Here is a 17,266-nt window from a genome sequence, read left to right on the forward strand (position 1 = left end):
CCCGCCTAGCGCTCGCTCCGGCGCCGCGCCCTCGCGCCCTCCGCGGTCTCCGCAATCCCAGCCCCGCGGCGCCGCGCCTGCTGCGGTTTACACCTTACTCTTGCTTCCCCATCCCTCCCCTCCCCTGGAACTCACCCCAGTCCTCCCAGAGTTCGGGTGAGGGATGCAGACGCCAGGGGAGAAAGTTAAAGGGGGCGGTCTCTGACCTCAAAGGCAGCGGTGGACTGAGAGGGAGCATTTATGGGGACAGAGAAGGCAGAGGGGTCTGTCATTGACTTCTGGGGCTCGATTTCTCTGTCCCTCCTCGGGAGGCAGAGGGTTGGTGCTACTTCTGTGGTTTCCAGCAGCCCGTCCTGAGCCCTGTGTAGTCCTCCCACCCCCATCCCAGTGCGTGCTTGGCGGGGGTGGGGTGGGGGGGCTCGAGAAGTGGCCTTTTAGGGCTTCTGCTACGCTGTGGCAGTTTGGGCCCTCTTGTGACCTCAGGGGCTGCACCGAGCTCCGGACTTGTGCCCTGTGCTTGTGTGTGCCATAGCGTGGCGCCGCACGCCTCCCAGAGTGAACTCCGAAGCGCTCTGCTCCAGCCTTGTGGCCTGGGAGGGGCGTGGAGGGAGAAGTGTCCTGGACCCTGGGGAGGTCGAGGAGACCCTTGGGCATCTCTCCTGGCCTGACCACAACAGGGTTCCTACTGAATGACTCTCTATGCCATCTTCCCTCCAAGAATCTTGGAGGTGTTCTGCGCCCCCCTCCCACCCCCCACCCCAACGTGTACTATCATCCAATTTCACTCGCGTGTGCAAGACCCCTGAGCACCTTTGCTGCCTGTTAACTTCACTCTTGCGACATCCCAGGGCTCCCAATAAATGTAATTCTGGCGCTCAGGAGGGTCCCCTGGCGCACTGTTGGCCAAATCAAGAGGTGTCGGAGTCATTTAGAACCGAGCGGACGGTGGGCGGGGGCCCTAGGCTAGCATGCCGGTCCTTTGGCGCCTAGTTCAGCGGCTGCGACGCTCAATGCGAAGGTGATGTCAGCGCCTCCGACTTACATAAGAAGCTTCCCCGGTTGCTGCAGCAGCTGCGCCGGTGCGCGGTGGCCGCTGAGCGCGCGGGGCGGGGGCGCTCTCGGCATTCTTCCCCGGGGACTTCCGGGCACCTCTGCCCTGCAACCTGGCCCAGCCTTCTAACCAACCCTTCCCGCTCGAGCACTGCCTTCCTTCCCAAAAATAAAATAAAGTAAAACCCCTTTGAACCCCGGCCCGGGAATTCGCTGCTTTCTGCAATAACAATAATAATAAGCGTAATGAATAAATGATGTGCGCGATCGGTTTTCGCAGCTATAAAAGACCCGGAGTTGGGTTAATGACTGGTTGTTTAAAGGGCAATTCCGGGGATGAGTTCTGGAAAGAATTAGGACTGCCGTGGGCCAAGTCGTATTTTACTTTTGGGACTTGAAATGAGCGCTTTAATCCTACCTCCTTTTTTACCCCAAACCGCACAGCAGGGACAGGCCCTTCACTTTCAACAGCGCTGATATCTAGGGAGTGCGGTCGGGGGAGTGGTGATTTCACTTCAAAAGGAGTGGAGGGAAGTTTTGCAGACTGTTGAGTGGTGCATACATTTCCCGTGTGTGTGTGTGTGTGTGTGTGTGTGTGTGTGTGTGTGTGTGTGTGACACACACTGCCCCTTAAATGAGATTTCTCATAAGTGAAACTCAACACTGGAGAGAATGAGTTTTCTCCCTTTTTTCTTTAGAGGCAGAGGTGGGTAGTTATGTACCCTGAATTTAATACAATCCTTTACACTGTTTGGAGTACAGACTAATGGTTAATGAAGAAAAGGGGATTTTTGGTGTGTGCTTATAAGTGATGAACGTATGATGAACATATACTCTGTTTAGGCGGTTCCCTGATGGCCTAGCTGGTAAAGAATTTGCCCACAATGCGGGAGACCTGGGTTCAGTCCCTGGGTTGGGAAGATCCCCTGGAGAAGGGGATGGCAACCCACTCCAGTATTCTTGCTTGTAGAATTCCATGGACAGAGGAGCCAGGTGGGCTACAGTCCATAGGGTCACAAAGAGTCAGACACGACTGACTACTTTCACTTTTCACTTTCTTTCATACTCTGTTTATGTGTATTTATACATGAATAAAGATGGGGCTCATATAATAAAAGGGACAGGCTTAAAATCTCCTATTATTTTTACGTTTTTCTAAAACGTGATCTCCATGCTTTGTACCCATACCTCTCTCTTCTCTTGTCCACATAAATTTAGGATGACATTGTTCCTGTTTGATGTCATAAAGGCATTACCTTTGGGAGGAAAAGCACAGTATTGTGTCTTAATTTGGGTTTCTCAGTGTGCAGAGGTGGAGACAAGGATTTCTGTGCAAGGAGTTTCTTTGAGAGGGGATCCCATGAAGCACGGGGAGGGAGTGGGGGAGTGGGCAACTGGGGTTCAATCCAGCACACACCTGAAAGTGTTCCGCTGAGAAATGAGGAGGCTGGAGTATTTATCCATCAACTTTCAGCACTCACTGATGGAGAACACTTGGAGCCTGAACTCCCTGGCTTCTGAGACCCACCCCAGGTGTGGGCTCAGCAGGCTCCTGGGCCATGCAGAGAGGTGTCAAAAGTCTGTGGTGTGGCATGCGGGACCTTTTAGATGTGAAGATCCTGCATGCCGCAACTTAGACTTCGTGTAGCCAAGTAAATAAATATTTAAAATACAATGTCTGTGTCGTGTTTGGGAATGTCTGCAGGGGTCGCCTGGGAAGGGGAAAGGGGCTGTTTGTGGGTGGAGAACCAATGGCATTTGCTATGTTATGCATCTCCCTTCAGCATTGCTCAAAGCCTAAGGGAGTTTCAAAGGAAGAGGAAGCCTAAAAGTGATCGGACTTCCCTTTTCTCCCCCCTTGAATGTGTCTGGGTGCCTCCATACCCCTGTGTAGCCTTTCCACCCATATCACCATTCTCCATGCTGCTTCATCCTTGGATAGCTTCTTCCTGTTGCCCTGAGACAAGCTGGGGTGGTTTTTGCAGGGGTGACATCATCTGACACACACTTCAGCAAAGTCACTCTGGAGGCAAGTCTGGAGGCTGGTAAACCAGTTAGACGGTGCAAGTGGTGACCATGGCTGGGACTCAGTAGACAATGAGAAAGGCTCAGATTGTAAATTCATTTTGCAAATAGAATTGACAGGACTTACCAACTGGATTGGTTACAGGGCATAAGAGCAGAAAATAATAATAATTATTATGGATGACTCCTAGTGGGTTTTTTTTTCCTTAAATAGCTTATAGAAGGTCCATTTCCAAAAATGGGTAAGGTCTGTGGAAGAGTAGATCTTTTATAGTTGGGGTAGGAGGGAATGGAACTGATACTTTTCTGTTTGTGTTATGTTAACATGAGATGCTTGTGTCTAAGACAATTAGGTGTGTGAATTCAGAACTCAAGAGAGAGGTCCAGGCTGGAGATGCAGATGCAAGATGTAAGGGCAGAGATGATATGTGAAACCCTGGAGCTCAGGACCAGGTAGAGAGTAAAGAAAAGGGGGCCAAGACTTATCCTAGGGCAGTCCAACTTCAAAAGTTTAGTAGAGAAGAAAGAGCAGTGAGCAAGCTAGAAGGAAAATCAGGAGAGTGGTGTGATGGAAGCCACGAGGAGGTGTCTCAGGAATGGAAGGGGAATCATTTTGGTCAAATGCTTCTGAGAGGAAGACGAGTGCTGATGTAAGACCATTGAGTCTGGTACCTTGTTAGCAATGAGTGGCCTTGCTAAGTGCCATTTCAATGGAGGGGTACAGAGGAAGGCCACATAAGAGGGGTGAAGAGAACAGGAGAAGTGGAAGAGGAGAGAGCAAGCACAGACAGCTCTTGTAAGGAGTGTTGCTCTGAAGGTAGGGGAGGAATGGAGCCGTGGCTGGAGGGGAATGCAGGGCCCAGGGAGATTTTCATAAAAGGTGTTGATATTGAGGCATGTTTAGATTCCATGTAGAGGGAAGAATTGATGATGCTGGAGAAAGAACTGGACAATTATGGAAGTCCTTGAGAGGCTGAGAGGGAAAGGGATCAGAGCACCGTCACCCATAGGAACTGGAGAGAAGATGACAGATATGGGCAAAGGGACAGGTGGACTGGTGAACTGGTAGCAGTGGGATGGGGTGTTCTTACCCAATTCCGTCTCTTTTCTCTGACTTTCTCGGAGAGATCATCAGTTGAGAGGGTGTTGGTAATGTGAGGAGAGAAGACAAGGCATTAGTGCTGTCTCAGGAAGGGAATGTGGATGCAGGAAAGAAGTATGGAGGGGTTCCCTGGCTGTATGGAGAGCCTTCTGAGACTTACGGTCATAAACATGGACTCAGTCCAGTTTTTTGGTCACTAAAACTGGAGATTTTGGAATTATTTCATGGGGCTCAACCCCAAACTGTTCATCCTGAGACATTTGAATGACATTGGCTTTTGGGTTGCTGTTGATTGTATTTTGGAGAAGGCAACGGCACCCCACTCCAGTACTCTTGCCTGGAAAATCCCATGGATGGAGGAGCCTGGAAGGCTGCAGTCCATGGGGTCGCTGAGGGTCGGACACGACTGAGCGACTTCACTTTCACTTTTCACTTTCCTGCATTGGAGAAGAAAATGGCAACCCACTCCAGTGTTCTTGCCTGGAGAATCCCAGGGACGGGGGAGCCTGTTGGGCTGCCGTCTATGGGGTCGCACAGAGTTGGACACGACTGAAGTGACTTAGCAGTAGCAGTGATTGTATTTAGTTTCTGAGTCTTAAAGTACTTTTTATATTGAAGCTGAAAATTCATGCTAAGTCACTCAGTTGTGTCCAACTCTTTGTGACCCTGTGGACTGTAGCCCACCAGGCTTCTCTATCCATGGGATTCTCCAGGGAAGAATACTGGAATGTGTTGCCATGCCCTCCCCCAGAGGATCCTCCCGACCCAGGGATCAAACCCACATCTCCTGTGGCTCCTGCTTTGCAAGCAAATTCTTTACCGCTGAGCCATCGGGAAAATCAACAGAAAAGGGCACAGACCATAAATGTATAGCTTGGTTAACTTTCACAAAGTGAGCATCTCACATAACCATCACCAAGATCAAGGAAGAAAACATTGCTGTATCTTGAACCACCCTCCCAAGGCCCATTTTATCCGTCACTACCCTCTTCCTCAAGGGCAGACCTCTTCCGTCAATTAGGTTTTCCTGTTTTTGAACTTCGTGTAAGTGGAATCACATAGTATATATACCTTTAAGTGTCTAGTGTTCCTCACCCAATATTATATTTGTAAGAGTCTTCCATGTTGTTGTATATACAGTAGATTGTTCCTTCTCGTTGCTGAATAAAATTCCATCGTGTGCATATACCACCATTTGTTGGTCTGTTCTAATGATGAATATTTGGGTTATTTCCAGGGTAGGGCTATCACCACAGATGTTTTTCTATGTGCTTTCTGGTGGGCTTATGTTTGGAATATTGTGTGTATATATATATATATATATATATACACATATACATACACACACACACATATATGTACACAATTGTTTGGAATATGTCTAAAAGTGGAATTGCTAGATCAAAGGGGATATATATGTTTGGCTTTAGTAGCTACTGCCTAACAGTTTTCTAAACTGGTGGTACCAATTTATACTCCCAGAAGTATATGGAAGTTCTAGTTGCTCCATGTCCTTACCAACACTGGTATGGTCTTTTTAATTGTAGCTACTCTGTGGGTAGCTAATAAAAGTCTCATTTTGGTTTTAATTTGCACTTCACTGACAGCTTATGAGATTGAGAACATTTTCATATATTTTTTGACCACTTGAATGTTCTCCTTTCCTCATTTGTTCTTCATTTTGCAATAAGGTTCTTTGTGTGTTTTTCCTTCTCTTGTAGGAGTTGTTGTGCGTTGTGGGTGTAAGTTCTTTGTGAGCTGTAGATGTTGCAGTTGCCCTCCCTCTGTCATGTACCTTCTCACTCTCTCAGTGTTGCCTCTTGGTGAGCAGAAGTTCTTGTTTTTATGTAATCCACTTTATGGATCCTTTTCTTTATGGTGAGTGTTCTTTGTGCTCGGTTTTATTTGTTTTTAAATTCTTCACTAAGCCCAGGGTCATGAAGATATTCTTCTATGTTCTAGAAGTTTTTTTGTTTGGACTTTGTCATTTAGATCCATGATTCACATGGAATTGATATTTACACATGGTGGGAAGAAGGGGCAAGATGCCTTTTTCCCTGTGGATTAATCCGTTGCCACATACTGAAAAGACCATCATTTCCCCGTTTTACTGCAGTGACATGTTTGTTATCTAACGAGTGGATTGATTTTATTTTTCTGGTTAACATTCATTGAGTTCTGCTCTATGTCAAGCCCTGTGCTAAGATCATTGTATGAATCATCGTATTGAGTCTTCACAATGACTCTATGAGAGTTATTGTCCTGTTATTTTCCTACCTTACTGAGAGTTAACAACTTACTCTGGGTAGTAACAGCTGGAAAGTGCTGGAGCCTAGAATTAGGGTCCAGGTCTGAGTGCACAAACTATATTTGCAAACATTAGACTTTTCTCCTATGAGTGGCTGCACAAATCTAGAGCAGTTCCAATGTTTCAATCAATATGCTTCTGTCCACTTGTCACGTCTCTCCCTGCCTTCCTCACCTTCCACCCCAGTCCAGTCACACTGAGCTCTACTGGCTGTTCCCTAAGTCGCCAGGCTTTCTTGTTCTTCAGGCCAATGTGTATATTGCTTCTCTCTTTGTAACATTTCACTGGCTCATTTCTGTGCTTTCTTTGCTAATCTGTGGAGTTGTCATCTTCTCGGTACAGTGGAACCTGATCCCTTGCTTGCTGCCTTCCACCTGCGAATTTTCTAGAACTGTGTGCTAACCTTTATCTTAGCTTTTCTCCTTCTGGACAGCAGACTGTGTGGGTGCTCTGCTAGATTCCTTCAGCTCTCACCTCTCATTCTGAAGGCTGCTGCTGCTGCTAAGTCACTTCAGTCGTGTTCGACTCTGTGTGACCCCATAGACGGCAGCCCACTAGGCTCCTCTGTCCCTGGGATTCTCCAGGCAAGAACACTGGAGTGGGTTGCCATTTCCTTCTCCAATGCATGAAAGTGAAAAGTGAAAGTGAAGTCGCTCAGTCGTGTCCGACACTTTGCGACTCCATGGACTGCAGCCCACCAGGCTCCTCCGTTTGTGGGATTTCCCAGACAAGAGTACTGGAGTGGGGTGCCATTGCCTTCTCCGAGTCTGAAGGCTGCTTACTGCTAACTCCTGTGACTGTGCCTGGGGCTTCTTTTTTTTTTTTTCCTGCCTGATGGACCATGCTAGGCCCTATGCAGAGGGCAATCCAGAAGTGCCAGTGAGTTAATGCCCCTGAAGCAGTACTCAACCAGTTATGGATAGGACATTGGGGGACCATGGCCCTGCTTCCTTGCCCCTTGGATGAGAGAGCTCCAAGGCATGTTCTGTACCATCTCTCAGAGTTCACCAGAGGACTGAGCTGTAGTTGCTCACCGTGGTGACGTGTCTTCAGACACACTGTGTATTCTCTGCCTTCTTTTCCCCATCTCTTACCTATGGGTGCTCCCTGGGGTCAACTCCCATAAAACCTTCTTGCCTTTGAGCTTGCACTTGTGCTCATAAGGTCTGGGAGAGCCCATGCCAGAGCTGTCTGTGTAATCTTTGAACTATGAAGGTGAAGACCTGGGACCGAGAGTGTGGTAGAGGTCACGCTTCTCTTTCTTTTTCCCTGAACTTCTTTCCTGAGGATTATTACATTTGCCACATGGGCACACCCTTCCAGACGCTCAGTGGTGGGTCTGGATATAACTTACCACCCTTAAGTGGGCTCACAGTTTGAACCTCTTATTGGGGTGGGAGGAGGTCTTCAGTGCTTCGAAGGTGAGAAGGGGCACAAAGCAAACTCAGGCCTACAATGATGAAGACATACTCCATCATTTCCTCAGTGTTCTGTCAGCCAGCCTTTGAGAGTACCATTTGTCTTCCTGTGGAATTTGGCCAGTGATGGCCCCAAGAGATCCATGCTACCTATTTGGAATACATAATCTCAGCCACAGCTGAGCCCCAAACTGCTAAAGCCAGAAGTAGTCTAAGAAGTAACACTTGGGGTGAATCGTTCATTTGGGTTTGGTATGGCAACGCTCATCATGGGTTCAGCCTGCTTTTGGAAGGATGATCCCTTTCCTTCCCATTCTGTTCATTCTACCACTCACAAAACCCCTTTACAGTCTGGTTAATGTGTTTTTTTGTGTGTGTGTTTTTTTTTGTTTGGTGGGGGGTGGGGAGGGATGTTTTCCGCACTGTGGTTAGGTGTCTTTTCCTCCTGGCTCTACTCAGCAAGTTTTTCTGAGACATTATGGAATCCGAACAGCTCTACTGAAAGCTGCTTTAAAACCTCTCATGGAGCAACCAAGAAGAAAGCAATCTTTCAAAGGTTAATAATCCATGGGTATAACTTTCTCATAACCAGTAACAGCAACACATTTCTTTTTAGACTTTTCTTGTACTGAATTGGGCTTTTAAATCAAAACTACCTAACTATTTTACCTAGGAAATAATTGTGATTCTGTTGGGCTGATATTTCTAAGAGGGTAACAGTAAAGATTTCTCTCTTTGTGTTTGTGGAAGTGTTTTCTACACAATGCCGTCAGGAAAGTGTAAATTCCACAGAAGCACTCAGACACATCTTCAGTCTCAGGGCTTCTTGTCTATAATGGTCATCACCTTTAAGTTCCAATTATACATGACATCTTTCCTTTTGTCCCATGTTAGCCCAAACATCTTAAAGATCCACTGATTTTGAATTTTTTTTGTGTGTGTGCCACTCTTGTGGGTTTCAGGATCTTAGTTTTCTGACCAGGGATTGAACCGAGGCCCATGGCAGTGGAAGTGCTGAGTCGTAACCACTAGACCACCGGGGAATTCCCAATATTTTGAAATTTTAGAACAAAGACAATTTTAAACGTAGTTGGAATTTTGTTCCCATAGTTCAGTTGAATTTATTTTTACTCTAATAAAAACCGTGAACCACAAGATTTTGTGAGACACTTAAAAACAATCATGGGAAGAGTATCCCCAGAACAAACCCTCAGTCACAAAACTTCCTGAAAGTTCTTTTCGCTTCAAGAATTCCTCATGAATCACATCTTGATAACAAGTTAAAACAGAAGATAATGAGGTAAGAATTGTTTCTAAATGTAAAGCTCCCATTCTAAGGTCTAAATTTGTTGAAATAAGGTTTTGGCGAACCCTCCTAAGCAGACTGTAAGCCCACAGAGGGCAGAGACCCTGTCTAGCTCATCTTTGTAAATGACTAAGACAGGCGTGAGAACATGAGAAGGTTTGAGTGTACTGAAATAGAGCTTCTGAGGACCTAATCATCCATATGATGAAAAATCACTTAATTATGAAACATCTAAGTCCTTCAAAACTGTTGTCATTCGGTTGCTCAGTTGTGTCTGACTTTTTGTGACCCCATGGACTGCAGCATGCCAGCCTTCCCTGTCCATCACCAACTCCTGGAGCTTGCTCAAACTCATGTTCATCAAGTCAGTGATGCAATCCAACCATCTCATCCTGTGTTGTTCCCTTCTCCTCCTGCCCTCAATCTTTCCAAGCATCAGGGACTTTTCCGATGAGTCGGCTCTTTGTATCAGGTGGCCAAAGTACTGGAGCATCAGCTTCAGCATCATTCCTTCCAATGAATATTCAGGGTTGATTTCCTTTAGGATGGACTGGGTTGATCTCCTTGCAGTCCAAGGGACTCTCAAAGTTAACCAAGAATAAAATGAAGTTAACAAGAGTTGGAGAGTCTTGGGATCTTAGAGTTGGGAAAGACCTTAGCATTCATCACATCCAACTGCCCACCCAAGGTGGGACTCTTTTTAAAGATGTCCCAAGTGGAAGCCCATTGACTTTCTGTGCCCTCCAAGATTCCTAGGAAAGGCCATCCACATCCCAACTTTGTTACTGGAGAGTTACCACTCTAAAGCAGTCATTACCTACACTGAGACTAAATCTGTCTTTTGGCAGTGCCTGCCTTTTAGTCCTGATCTGTTGTCTGGAGCCATATGGAATCTGCTTATCATCTCTTTTCTAGGACATCATTAAGTGTCTAGAGGTGACTATTATTGTCACTTCTAAGTTTTCTTCATCCCAGGTGAAACAACTTTAGTTCCTTCAACCAGGACTCTTGATGCCAAGTTTCCTGTCCCCTCTACTCTGGTTGCCCCCTGCCACAGGTGGAGAGCAGGAGTGTACCTGTTCCTTTCTCTGTCTGATATACCCCTAGGACTAAGGTGGCCCTTGTTGCTTGAACCATTTGCAGGACACTGCTGGTGCATGATCGCTCTTATGCCCAACAAACCCCTATCCTTTATGGCGGCGGTTCTTTTACCCGTGGCTTCCTCTGTTCCATTTGTGTGGTTGGTATTTTTGCACTTAAATTTCACAAGACTCCCCCATTGTCTCTGTTAAATTGAATCTTGCTTGCTTTGCTCTTTCATTTCCAATCAGTGCTGATGGTTTAAAATCTTGATTCAATGTGTCAGCTACTGCCCACAGCAGTCTGCTCTCTGCAGACATCATAAACATGATTCTAGCCCATCACCCACATCTTTGATAAAATTAATGTTCAGATGGACTCAAGGCCAGAGCCCACTGGCAGGCAGTACTAACAGCATCCCTCCAAGTTGACGTCTGTTAATCACTGTTTCTTGGGTACCATTGTTGCAGCAGCCCTGAATGCTCCCCCCACCTTCCCATTCAAACCACATTTCTCCACGTTGCCCACAAGATCTATCATCATGAGTGATTGTCAAATGGTTTGCTGAAATCAAGATACCATATGTCTGTAGCATTCCTTTGATCTCCCAGTCTAATAACCCTACTCAAAAGGGAAATGAGGTTAGTCTGGCTCAAACTGGACTCACTTACAGCCATCAGAGGGGCTATTTAAATGTTCTTGTGTATAATGCATAAAGAGTTTATTTGGGGGAATCTGCTTTGGTGTTGCAGCCATCGAATGACTATAAAGTTGGACAGCAAGAGGACTCTCTGGGTCCTAGAGTCCATCTCTCTGCCTCCAAAGTGCCTGGTTTGTCAAAAGCAGAGAATTCAAGTGCTCGTCCCTGCCTTTCTTGGAGGATACCTGGTGAGAACGTTATGTCCCTGTGCTCTGTACCTTCAAGAAAGGTTTGGAATTCATGACGTTCGGAGTGTACTTGGGCTTAGTTTGAGCAAGGTTGTCAGGTATCTGGTTTATCTCATTGTTGAGAGGAAGCGGACATGTGGTTAAGAAAACGGATGCTGAAGTCTGATCACGTGGTTCAAATCCTGGGTCCTCGCTCTTCATCTATTATGGGATGGAGATAAACCCAGTGCCTGCTGCATCCAGTTGTTGACAGGACCGGGGAGTCAGATGTTCAGGCACTTAGAGCTGTCCCTGTGAGCCCCTGGTAATTATCGGCTGTTATTTTATTGGAACTATAATTGGATCATGCAGAGTGGGAGGCCCGTGTTCATTTTTTTCAAGTAAGTATAAACGTGTGCCTGAATCTTTGAATTGCTGGCTCAGGGAGAAGGAGACAGCTGACCAAGCAATGCTCTGTCCCTCTTCGCGTTCAGATGGCTCTGAAGATTTCTGTGTCCTTTGTGGCTTCTTTTTGTCATGCAGAGAAGTATCGGAATAAAAAAAAATTGACCAGTGACCTTATCATCCAGATTCACTCATTTATTATATGCCAGACACCCTTTTAGGGGTTTCATCAGTGAACAAGAAGTTACAAGGTGTTTACAGAGGAGAGAGACAATCCATAAACAGCAAACCTGACACTTTTAAGGAGATTTCAAAGCATGTTAGTAGGTGATCAGTGGTACGGGCAGAAAAGCTACTAGCACAGCATGAGGGCCATCCGTAGGATTGGAATGAGGTTGCTGTTTTCGATGGGGTGGTCAGGTGAGCCTCATTGAGGAAACAGCATTTAAGTGAAGACTGGGGACATGTGAGGGAATTAATGAGTTCGCGAGTGGAGAGGAAGCGTTTCAGCAGAGGAAACCAGAGCTCCTGCCATGGCACTGAGGTGACGGCATGCCCTGTGTGATGGAGGGACAGCCCATGTGGTCGAGCGAGCAGGGAGGAGAGTGGCAGGAGAGGAGGCCAGGGAGGGGGCTGGAAGGCGGCTCGGCATTGTCAAGTAGGCCATTGTGAGTGAGGACTTTGCCTTTTGCACTGAGTGAAATGGGGACTCACTGGAAGGTTTCGAGCCTAGCGGTAACATAATTGACTTAGAGTTTAAAAGCATCACTTTGGCTACTGGGCCATGAAGAGACTGTTGAGAGAGGCAGAGGTAGAAATAGACAGTCCAACTTGGAGGCCATCCTGGTGAGAAGCAGTAGTGGTTTGGTGGAAGTAACCAGAAGCAGCTGGATCCAACTTAGAGCTGTTGGCATCTTTTGTTTCATGTTCAGGGCTAGGCAACTTAGCTTATACAGATGGGCCTAAAACTGAAAATGAGAGGAAAGCCCCCCTCGCCTCTTACTCTGCCAGACTTGCTCCAAAAGAAACCAGACTACAGTGTGCCTTGCTCCTTTTAGGAGGAGCAAAAGCAAAATCTCACGTGTCTAATGCGTTTTGTTTGCAAAGCCATTTCTGAATGTTGAGGAGGCAGGCACTTCTGGAGTCTTGGTGAATCTTATTTTGCTGTCTCGGAAAAATGGAAAAGGCATCCTAATGGATAGTCTTCTTTAAAAAGTCAGTGTACAATTTCCATCCAGAGAAATGTTCAGCCCTCAAATGTGTAGCTTGGTGAGTTTTTATAAATGGACCCACTGTGTAACCCACACTCTGGTTAAGATAGAAACTGCTCCCTCACTTCAGATAGAGTAAGTACTCCTTTAACGTAAGAAAGCAGCATGTTAACTCTGGTGCTCTTACCTCAGCCCCTGCCAGGGCTGTTGTGTGAATACGGCCATGGAAGATAATGATTCCACAGAAACTTGTGGAGTATCCAGTAGGATCCTACTAAGAACTGGGGATTCCATGTATAGGAGCAAAGGAGCAAACTTCCAGTTCTAAGCTAAGTAAGTGCCAAGGATGCCATGCAGAGCATGATGAATATGATCAATAGCGATGTATATCTGAAAGTTGCTAAGACAGTAAATCTTAAAAGTTCTCATCACTAGGAAAAAAATTGTAATTATGTAAGGTGTGGTGGATGTTGGCTAGGTTTATCGGAGCAATCACTTCACAATATGTGCAAATATTGAACCATTATGTTGCATACCTGAAACTAATATAATGTATGGCAGTTGTACCCCAATTAAGAAACAAGATTGAACGCCAAAAAAAGATTTCTAACACAGATTGAAAATAGTGGAGTTTCCTCACTTCATTCTGAGGGCGCTGGCTCTTTACGATGTCTTGGTGGCAGGCGTTAGGGAGAGTTCCATTTGACACAAGGCTAAGAATCTGGCCTCAGAGGCCCCAGGGGTAACTTAGAAGTAGGAATTTTCCAAGATAGAGCTAAAGTAGCATTTAAAAAGAGATGGGAAAAAAAGAACTTGTTACTTTTAGGCAAATTTTTAAGTAGCAGAGAATGCTGATTTGCAACTGTTTTCAGCTGATGCTTGAAGCCTGGCTGGAGGATGAAGAAAGTTGTTTAAAAGATGATTTATTATTATTACATTGAAGTGCATTTAGATGTGTGTGAAAAGGAGCTGTACTCTGGAGTTCAGCTACTCTTGATTTTCGCTACTAGACATCTGAGGGAGGAAAGAACTAGGAGCTAGGGGGAAGGATGACAGCCAGTGAGACATAATGCTCATTAGAATATAATATCAATATTTATGTTTCTCTCCAGTGTGCATCTGGACTCCATTCCTTTAGCCTGGATCTGTATTTTAATAATGCGAGTATAGCTGTGTTTTCCATTTGAATTTCACATCAGAGTTCAGCTGCCTCAGCCAGCCCCCTCCTCACCCCTGAAGTTCTTCCATTTGCAAGATGGCGCATGTTTCTCAAGACTTTGATTCTGGAGATGAACTTTGTGTGTGGTGTGGGGAGTGCAGCATGAATAAATACCACAGAAATCCTTCTCCATGTGACAGCCATAGGGCTTTTTGCCTTGTAAACAGGAAATAAGGATGCTTCAAAGTTTGGGGCAGTGTTGGGGGAGAGTGGGCAAACTGAGGAAAGACACTGGGAAGGATGTCATGAAAAGTTTGTGGAGAGTTTCACTTGGGTTAAATGCCTTCAGTGTGAGAGAAGAGATTTTGGAACCCTCCTCAGGTATCAGATGTCACTAGGGCTCAGCTGGCAAAGTTTGAGCCTTCACTAATTAAAACTAATCCAATTGCATGAAGGAACATATGTTGCATAAGGTTGCTGCTTGTGTGGCTTTATTTTAACCCTTTCCCCATAGCCTAAACCCAGCAAATCTCAGCCTCATGATAGGGTGAGAGTTGATAGTGAGAAATGAGATTCACTTCCAAACACATTTGAGTAAAGACAGTGAATGGTGTAGGCTATAAAAGAGTGTTGGCTGGTCAGGGTAAATTTTTGAAGTCCTTTTGGGTTTTCTTGATGGATTTGTCAGTTCTGAGTTTTTAAACAGCTATTGAGTGAGAAGGAGATGGCAGCCCACTCCAGTATTCATGCGTGGAGAACCAGGCATGCCTGGACAGGAGCCTGGGGGGCTACAGTTCACGGGGTCACAGAGTTGGACACTACTGAAGTAACTTAGCACATTGAATGAGAAGGAAAATTTAAAAAAAAAAAACAAAAAAACACCAAAACCCTCCTTGACTTCTCAGGATGGACTTGGTTTTCTTTCTATATTGCTCTGTACTCCTTTCTGTGACCTGTTCACCTTGGTTGGGTCAATCCCTCTTGAGGAAGCTTGAGTTCAGGGTTTATACTCGGAAGGTTGGGATTTTTGTCCTGATCACAGGCTGCATTCCTGACCCCAGCTGCCTTTCTCATAAAAGGCCATGTTGGCCTCTGATTCTCTCAGTTCTGACACTTGCCAGCTGTGCGACTTTGGGCAAATTTGTAGTCTTTTTGGTCTTAGTTTCCTCATCTGTGAAATGGGAATACTTTTAGGACTAACCACAGAGAATCTTTACAACAATCTTGTTGGGTAAAGATTGAGTACATCCGTCCATGAACAGTTCCTGCAGCGTGTGCCGTATACACAGAATACATAGTAAGGCTAAGGAATACCTGGGTACCATCAGTGCTACTGTTTTTGTTGTTGTTTTATCATTATCAGGGGGCTTGGGTAAAGGAAATAGATGGAACAATGGGTAAAACTCAGCCTCTATGGCTCCTCAACCAGCATAAATATTCTGGCCAGCTGGATGCATAGTGAAAATGAGTGACCTTCCACTGATGGCCTGGCTGAGGACATGTGCCATTGTGGAAGTGGCGCTGAGTGTGGACACCCAAGCCCTCATTTTCTGGGCCGGTCTGTATCGTGTCCTGTAATGACTCGCCCAGGGCTTTGTGTTCTGCTCCCTGCAGTCAGACACTAGGCGTGGAACATCTAGCAGAAGAAAGAAGAGGACCGATCTGACCAGACTGTGACAGAGAATTCCTAGGGTGCTCACCAGCTCTTTCCCTTTCCCCCGGGCAACACAGCTCTACTGCATTTCCCAGCTCCCCTTGCAGTTAAGTGGGACCATGTGACTGAGTTCTGTCCAGTGGAAGGTGGAAGGGGTAATTACTCTACTCTGGGATGGGCTTATAAAAGCTCCTGCATAGCCCTCTGAAGTTTATTTCTTCCCCACTGTGCTGGCTGCATGCAGAGGATTTAGCAGAAGACTCCAAGGCCCTCAGGGGTGGTAGAGTCGTCACACAGAAGGAGCCCTGGGTCCCAGAGTTACCGCATAGAAGGCTGTCTGCCACCACCTGATTGGCTTTCACATGAAGGGGAAGTGAACTCTTCTTGTGAGATTTAGGGGACATTTGTTACAGCAGTTAATTGACCCTGACTGACATAGAGGTACAGCACAGAGAGAAAAAAGGTCTGGTTTTCCTGAAAATGAACAGATGACAAAAGTACTCCAAAGTATTTGGCATCATTTCATGAAATAAAAGAGACTTTAAACTGTATAGTCTTTTTTTTTTTTTTCCTGAGAGACATAAAGAGCTTCTGTGTGGGACCAGAGCAGGGTAACAGCTTTCCTCCAATAAGCAAATGGAAATGAAAACTTGTTAAGAGAATTGTAGTTTCTAGAGAAATGTTGCTACCTGGAACGGAAAGAATGCATTCATATTCATTCATTCATTCTCTTTCTCTCCCCACATATAAAAATGATATACATATATTTGTAACACTTTTAAGAGCTACTTATAAAGCAACATGCCCAAGTTATAAGTTTGCAGCTCAGTGAATTTTTACACATTGGACACACCTCTTTAACTAGAACCTGGAATGAGAAACGGCATTCACAGCCCTCTGGAAATCCTGAAACTTCCTTTCCTGTCACACCTCCCCAGGTGGCCATTATCTTGACTTCTAATGTTGTGCAATCATCCCGTATGTGCTTTTTGATACATGGATTTTTTTTTTTTTTTTGGTCAAAATTTTATTTATGTTTCACGTAGGTGTAGTTCATTTATTTACATTGCTATATAGTATTCCTCTGTACCATAGTTTATTTGTTCATTCTATTATTGATGGGCATTTGGATAACTTCCTTTTTGAGCTATTCTGAATAATACTGCTATGAACATTCTGTTTCCTATCTTTTGGTGAATGTGCCTACACATTTCTTTTGGGTGAAAACTCCCTGCCTGGTAGTTGTACAAAACTCTTCCCTGGTAAGATATTTCAAGGCTGTGACAGTGACTGTGACAGAAGCTGTTTTTATTCCTTTCTGTATCTTGGCTTCTGGACTAAGCAAAAGTCTCGTTCTGTTTTTCTAGAGTGTCAAGATGATGACTGATCCTTAATGGCCAAGTTTGGTGTCTAAAATGAAGGAAATGTGATTTGCTTCAAAGGACCTGTTTTTCTGCCTCTCTTTCTATTAAAGCACAGCTATAGGGCATTTTGATTCTCAGATGAGGCCTCTTCACAAAGCTAGGTTTCAAGTTATTGGCAAAATCTGTGTCATCAGAGTTTGATGTTGGAATCTTTATTGGTGCTGCTTCAGCTCTTCGTTTGTGAGGAGGAGGATTCTTGTGGGTTTTCAGATTGCTTCCTTTCCTTGGGGAGGGACTGGAGGAAGAAGAGTCCTGAG

The 17,266-nt window shown here is 45.4% G+C and overlaps 1 protein-coding gene across 18 annotated transcripts in view; it reads left to right on the top strand.

Moving 5' to 3' along the window:
- The window catches only part of NHS (NHS actin remodeling regulator), a 502,026-nt gene that overhangs the window by 158,021 nt on the left and 326,739 nt on the right, over window positions 1-17,266 (top strand). The window contains exon 1 of one of the 18 annotated variants that reach the window (XM_086386798.1): window positions 51-11,557. The exons of 13 other annotated variants lie outside the window; for them this stretch is intronic. Coding sequence is in view for 1 of the 5 variants with exons in the window: in XM_086386790.1 (XP_086242916.1) it covers window positions 12,040-12,105 (66 nt within the window). In the remaining 4 variants the exon portion in view is untranslated. Of the gene's footprint in view, window positions 1-50; window positions 11,558-11,578; window positions 12,106-17,266 lie in introns of those variants that run through there. 4 more of the 18 variants (XM_086386790.1, XM_086386796.1, XM_086386797.1 and 1 more) reach the window with 4 other exon arrangements.

This window comes from Bos grunniens, chromosome X (assembly GCF_055505025.1).
Source record: "Bos grunniens cultivar Pamir isolate PY7600 chromosome X, Bosgru_T2T1.0, whole genome shotgun sequence".
NCBI classification, from domain to species: Eukaryota; Metazoa; Chordata; class Mammalia; order Artiodactyla; family Bovidae; genus Bos; species Bos grunniens.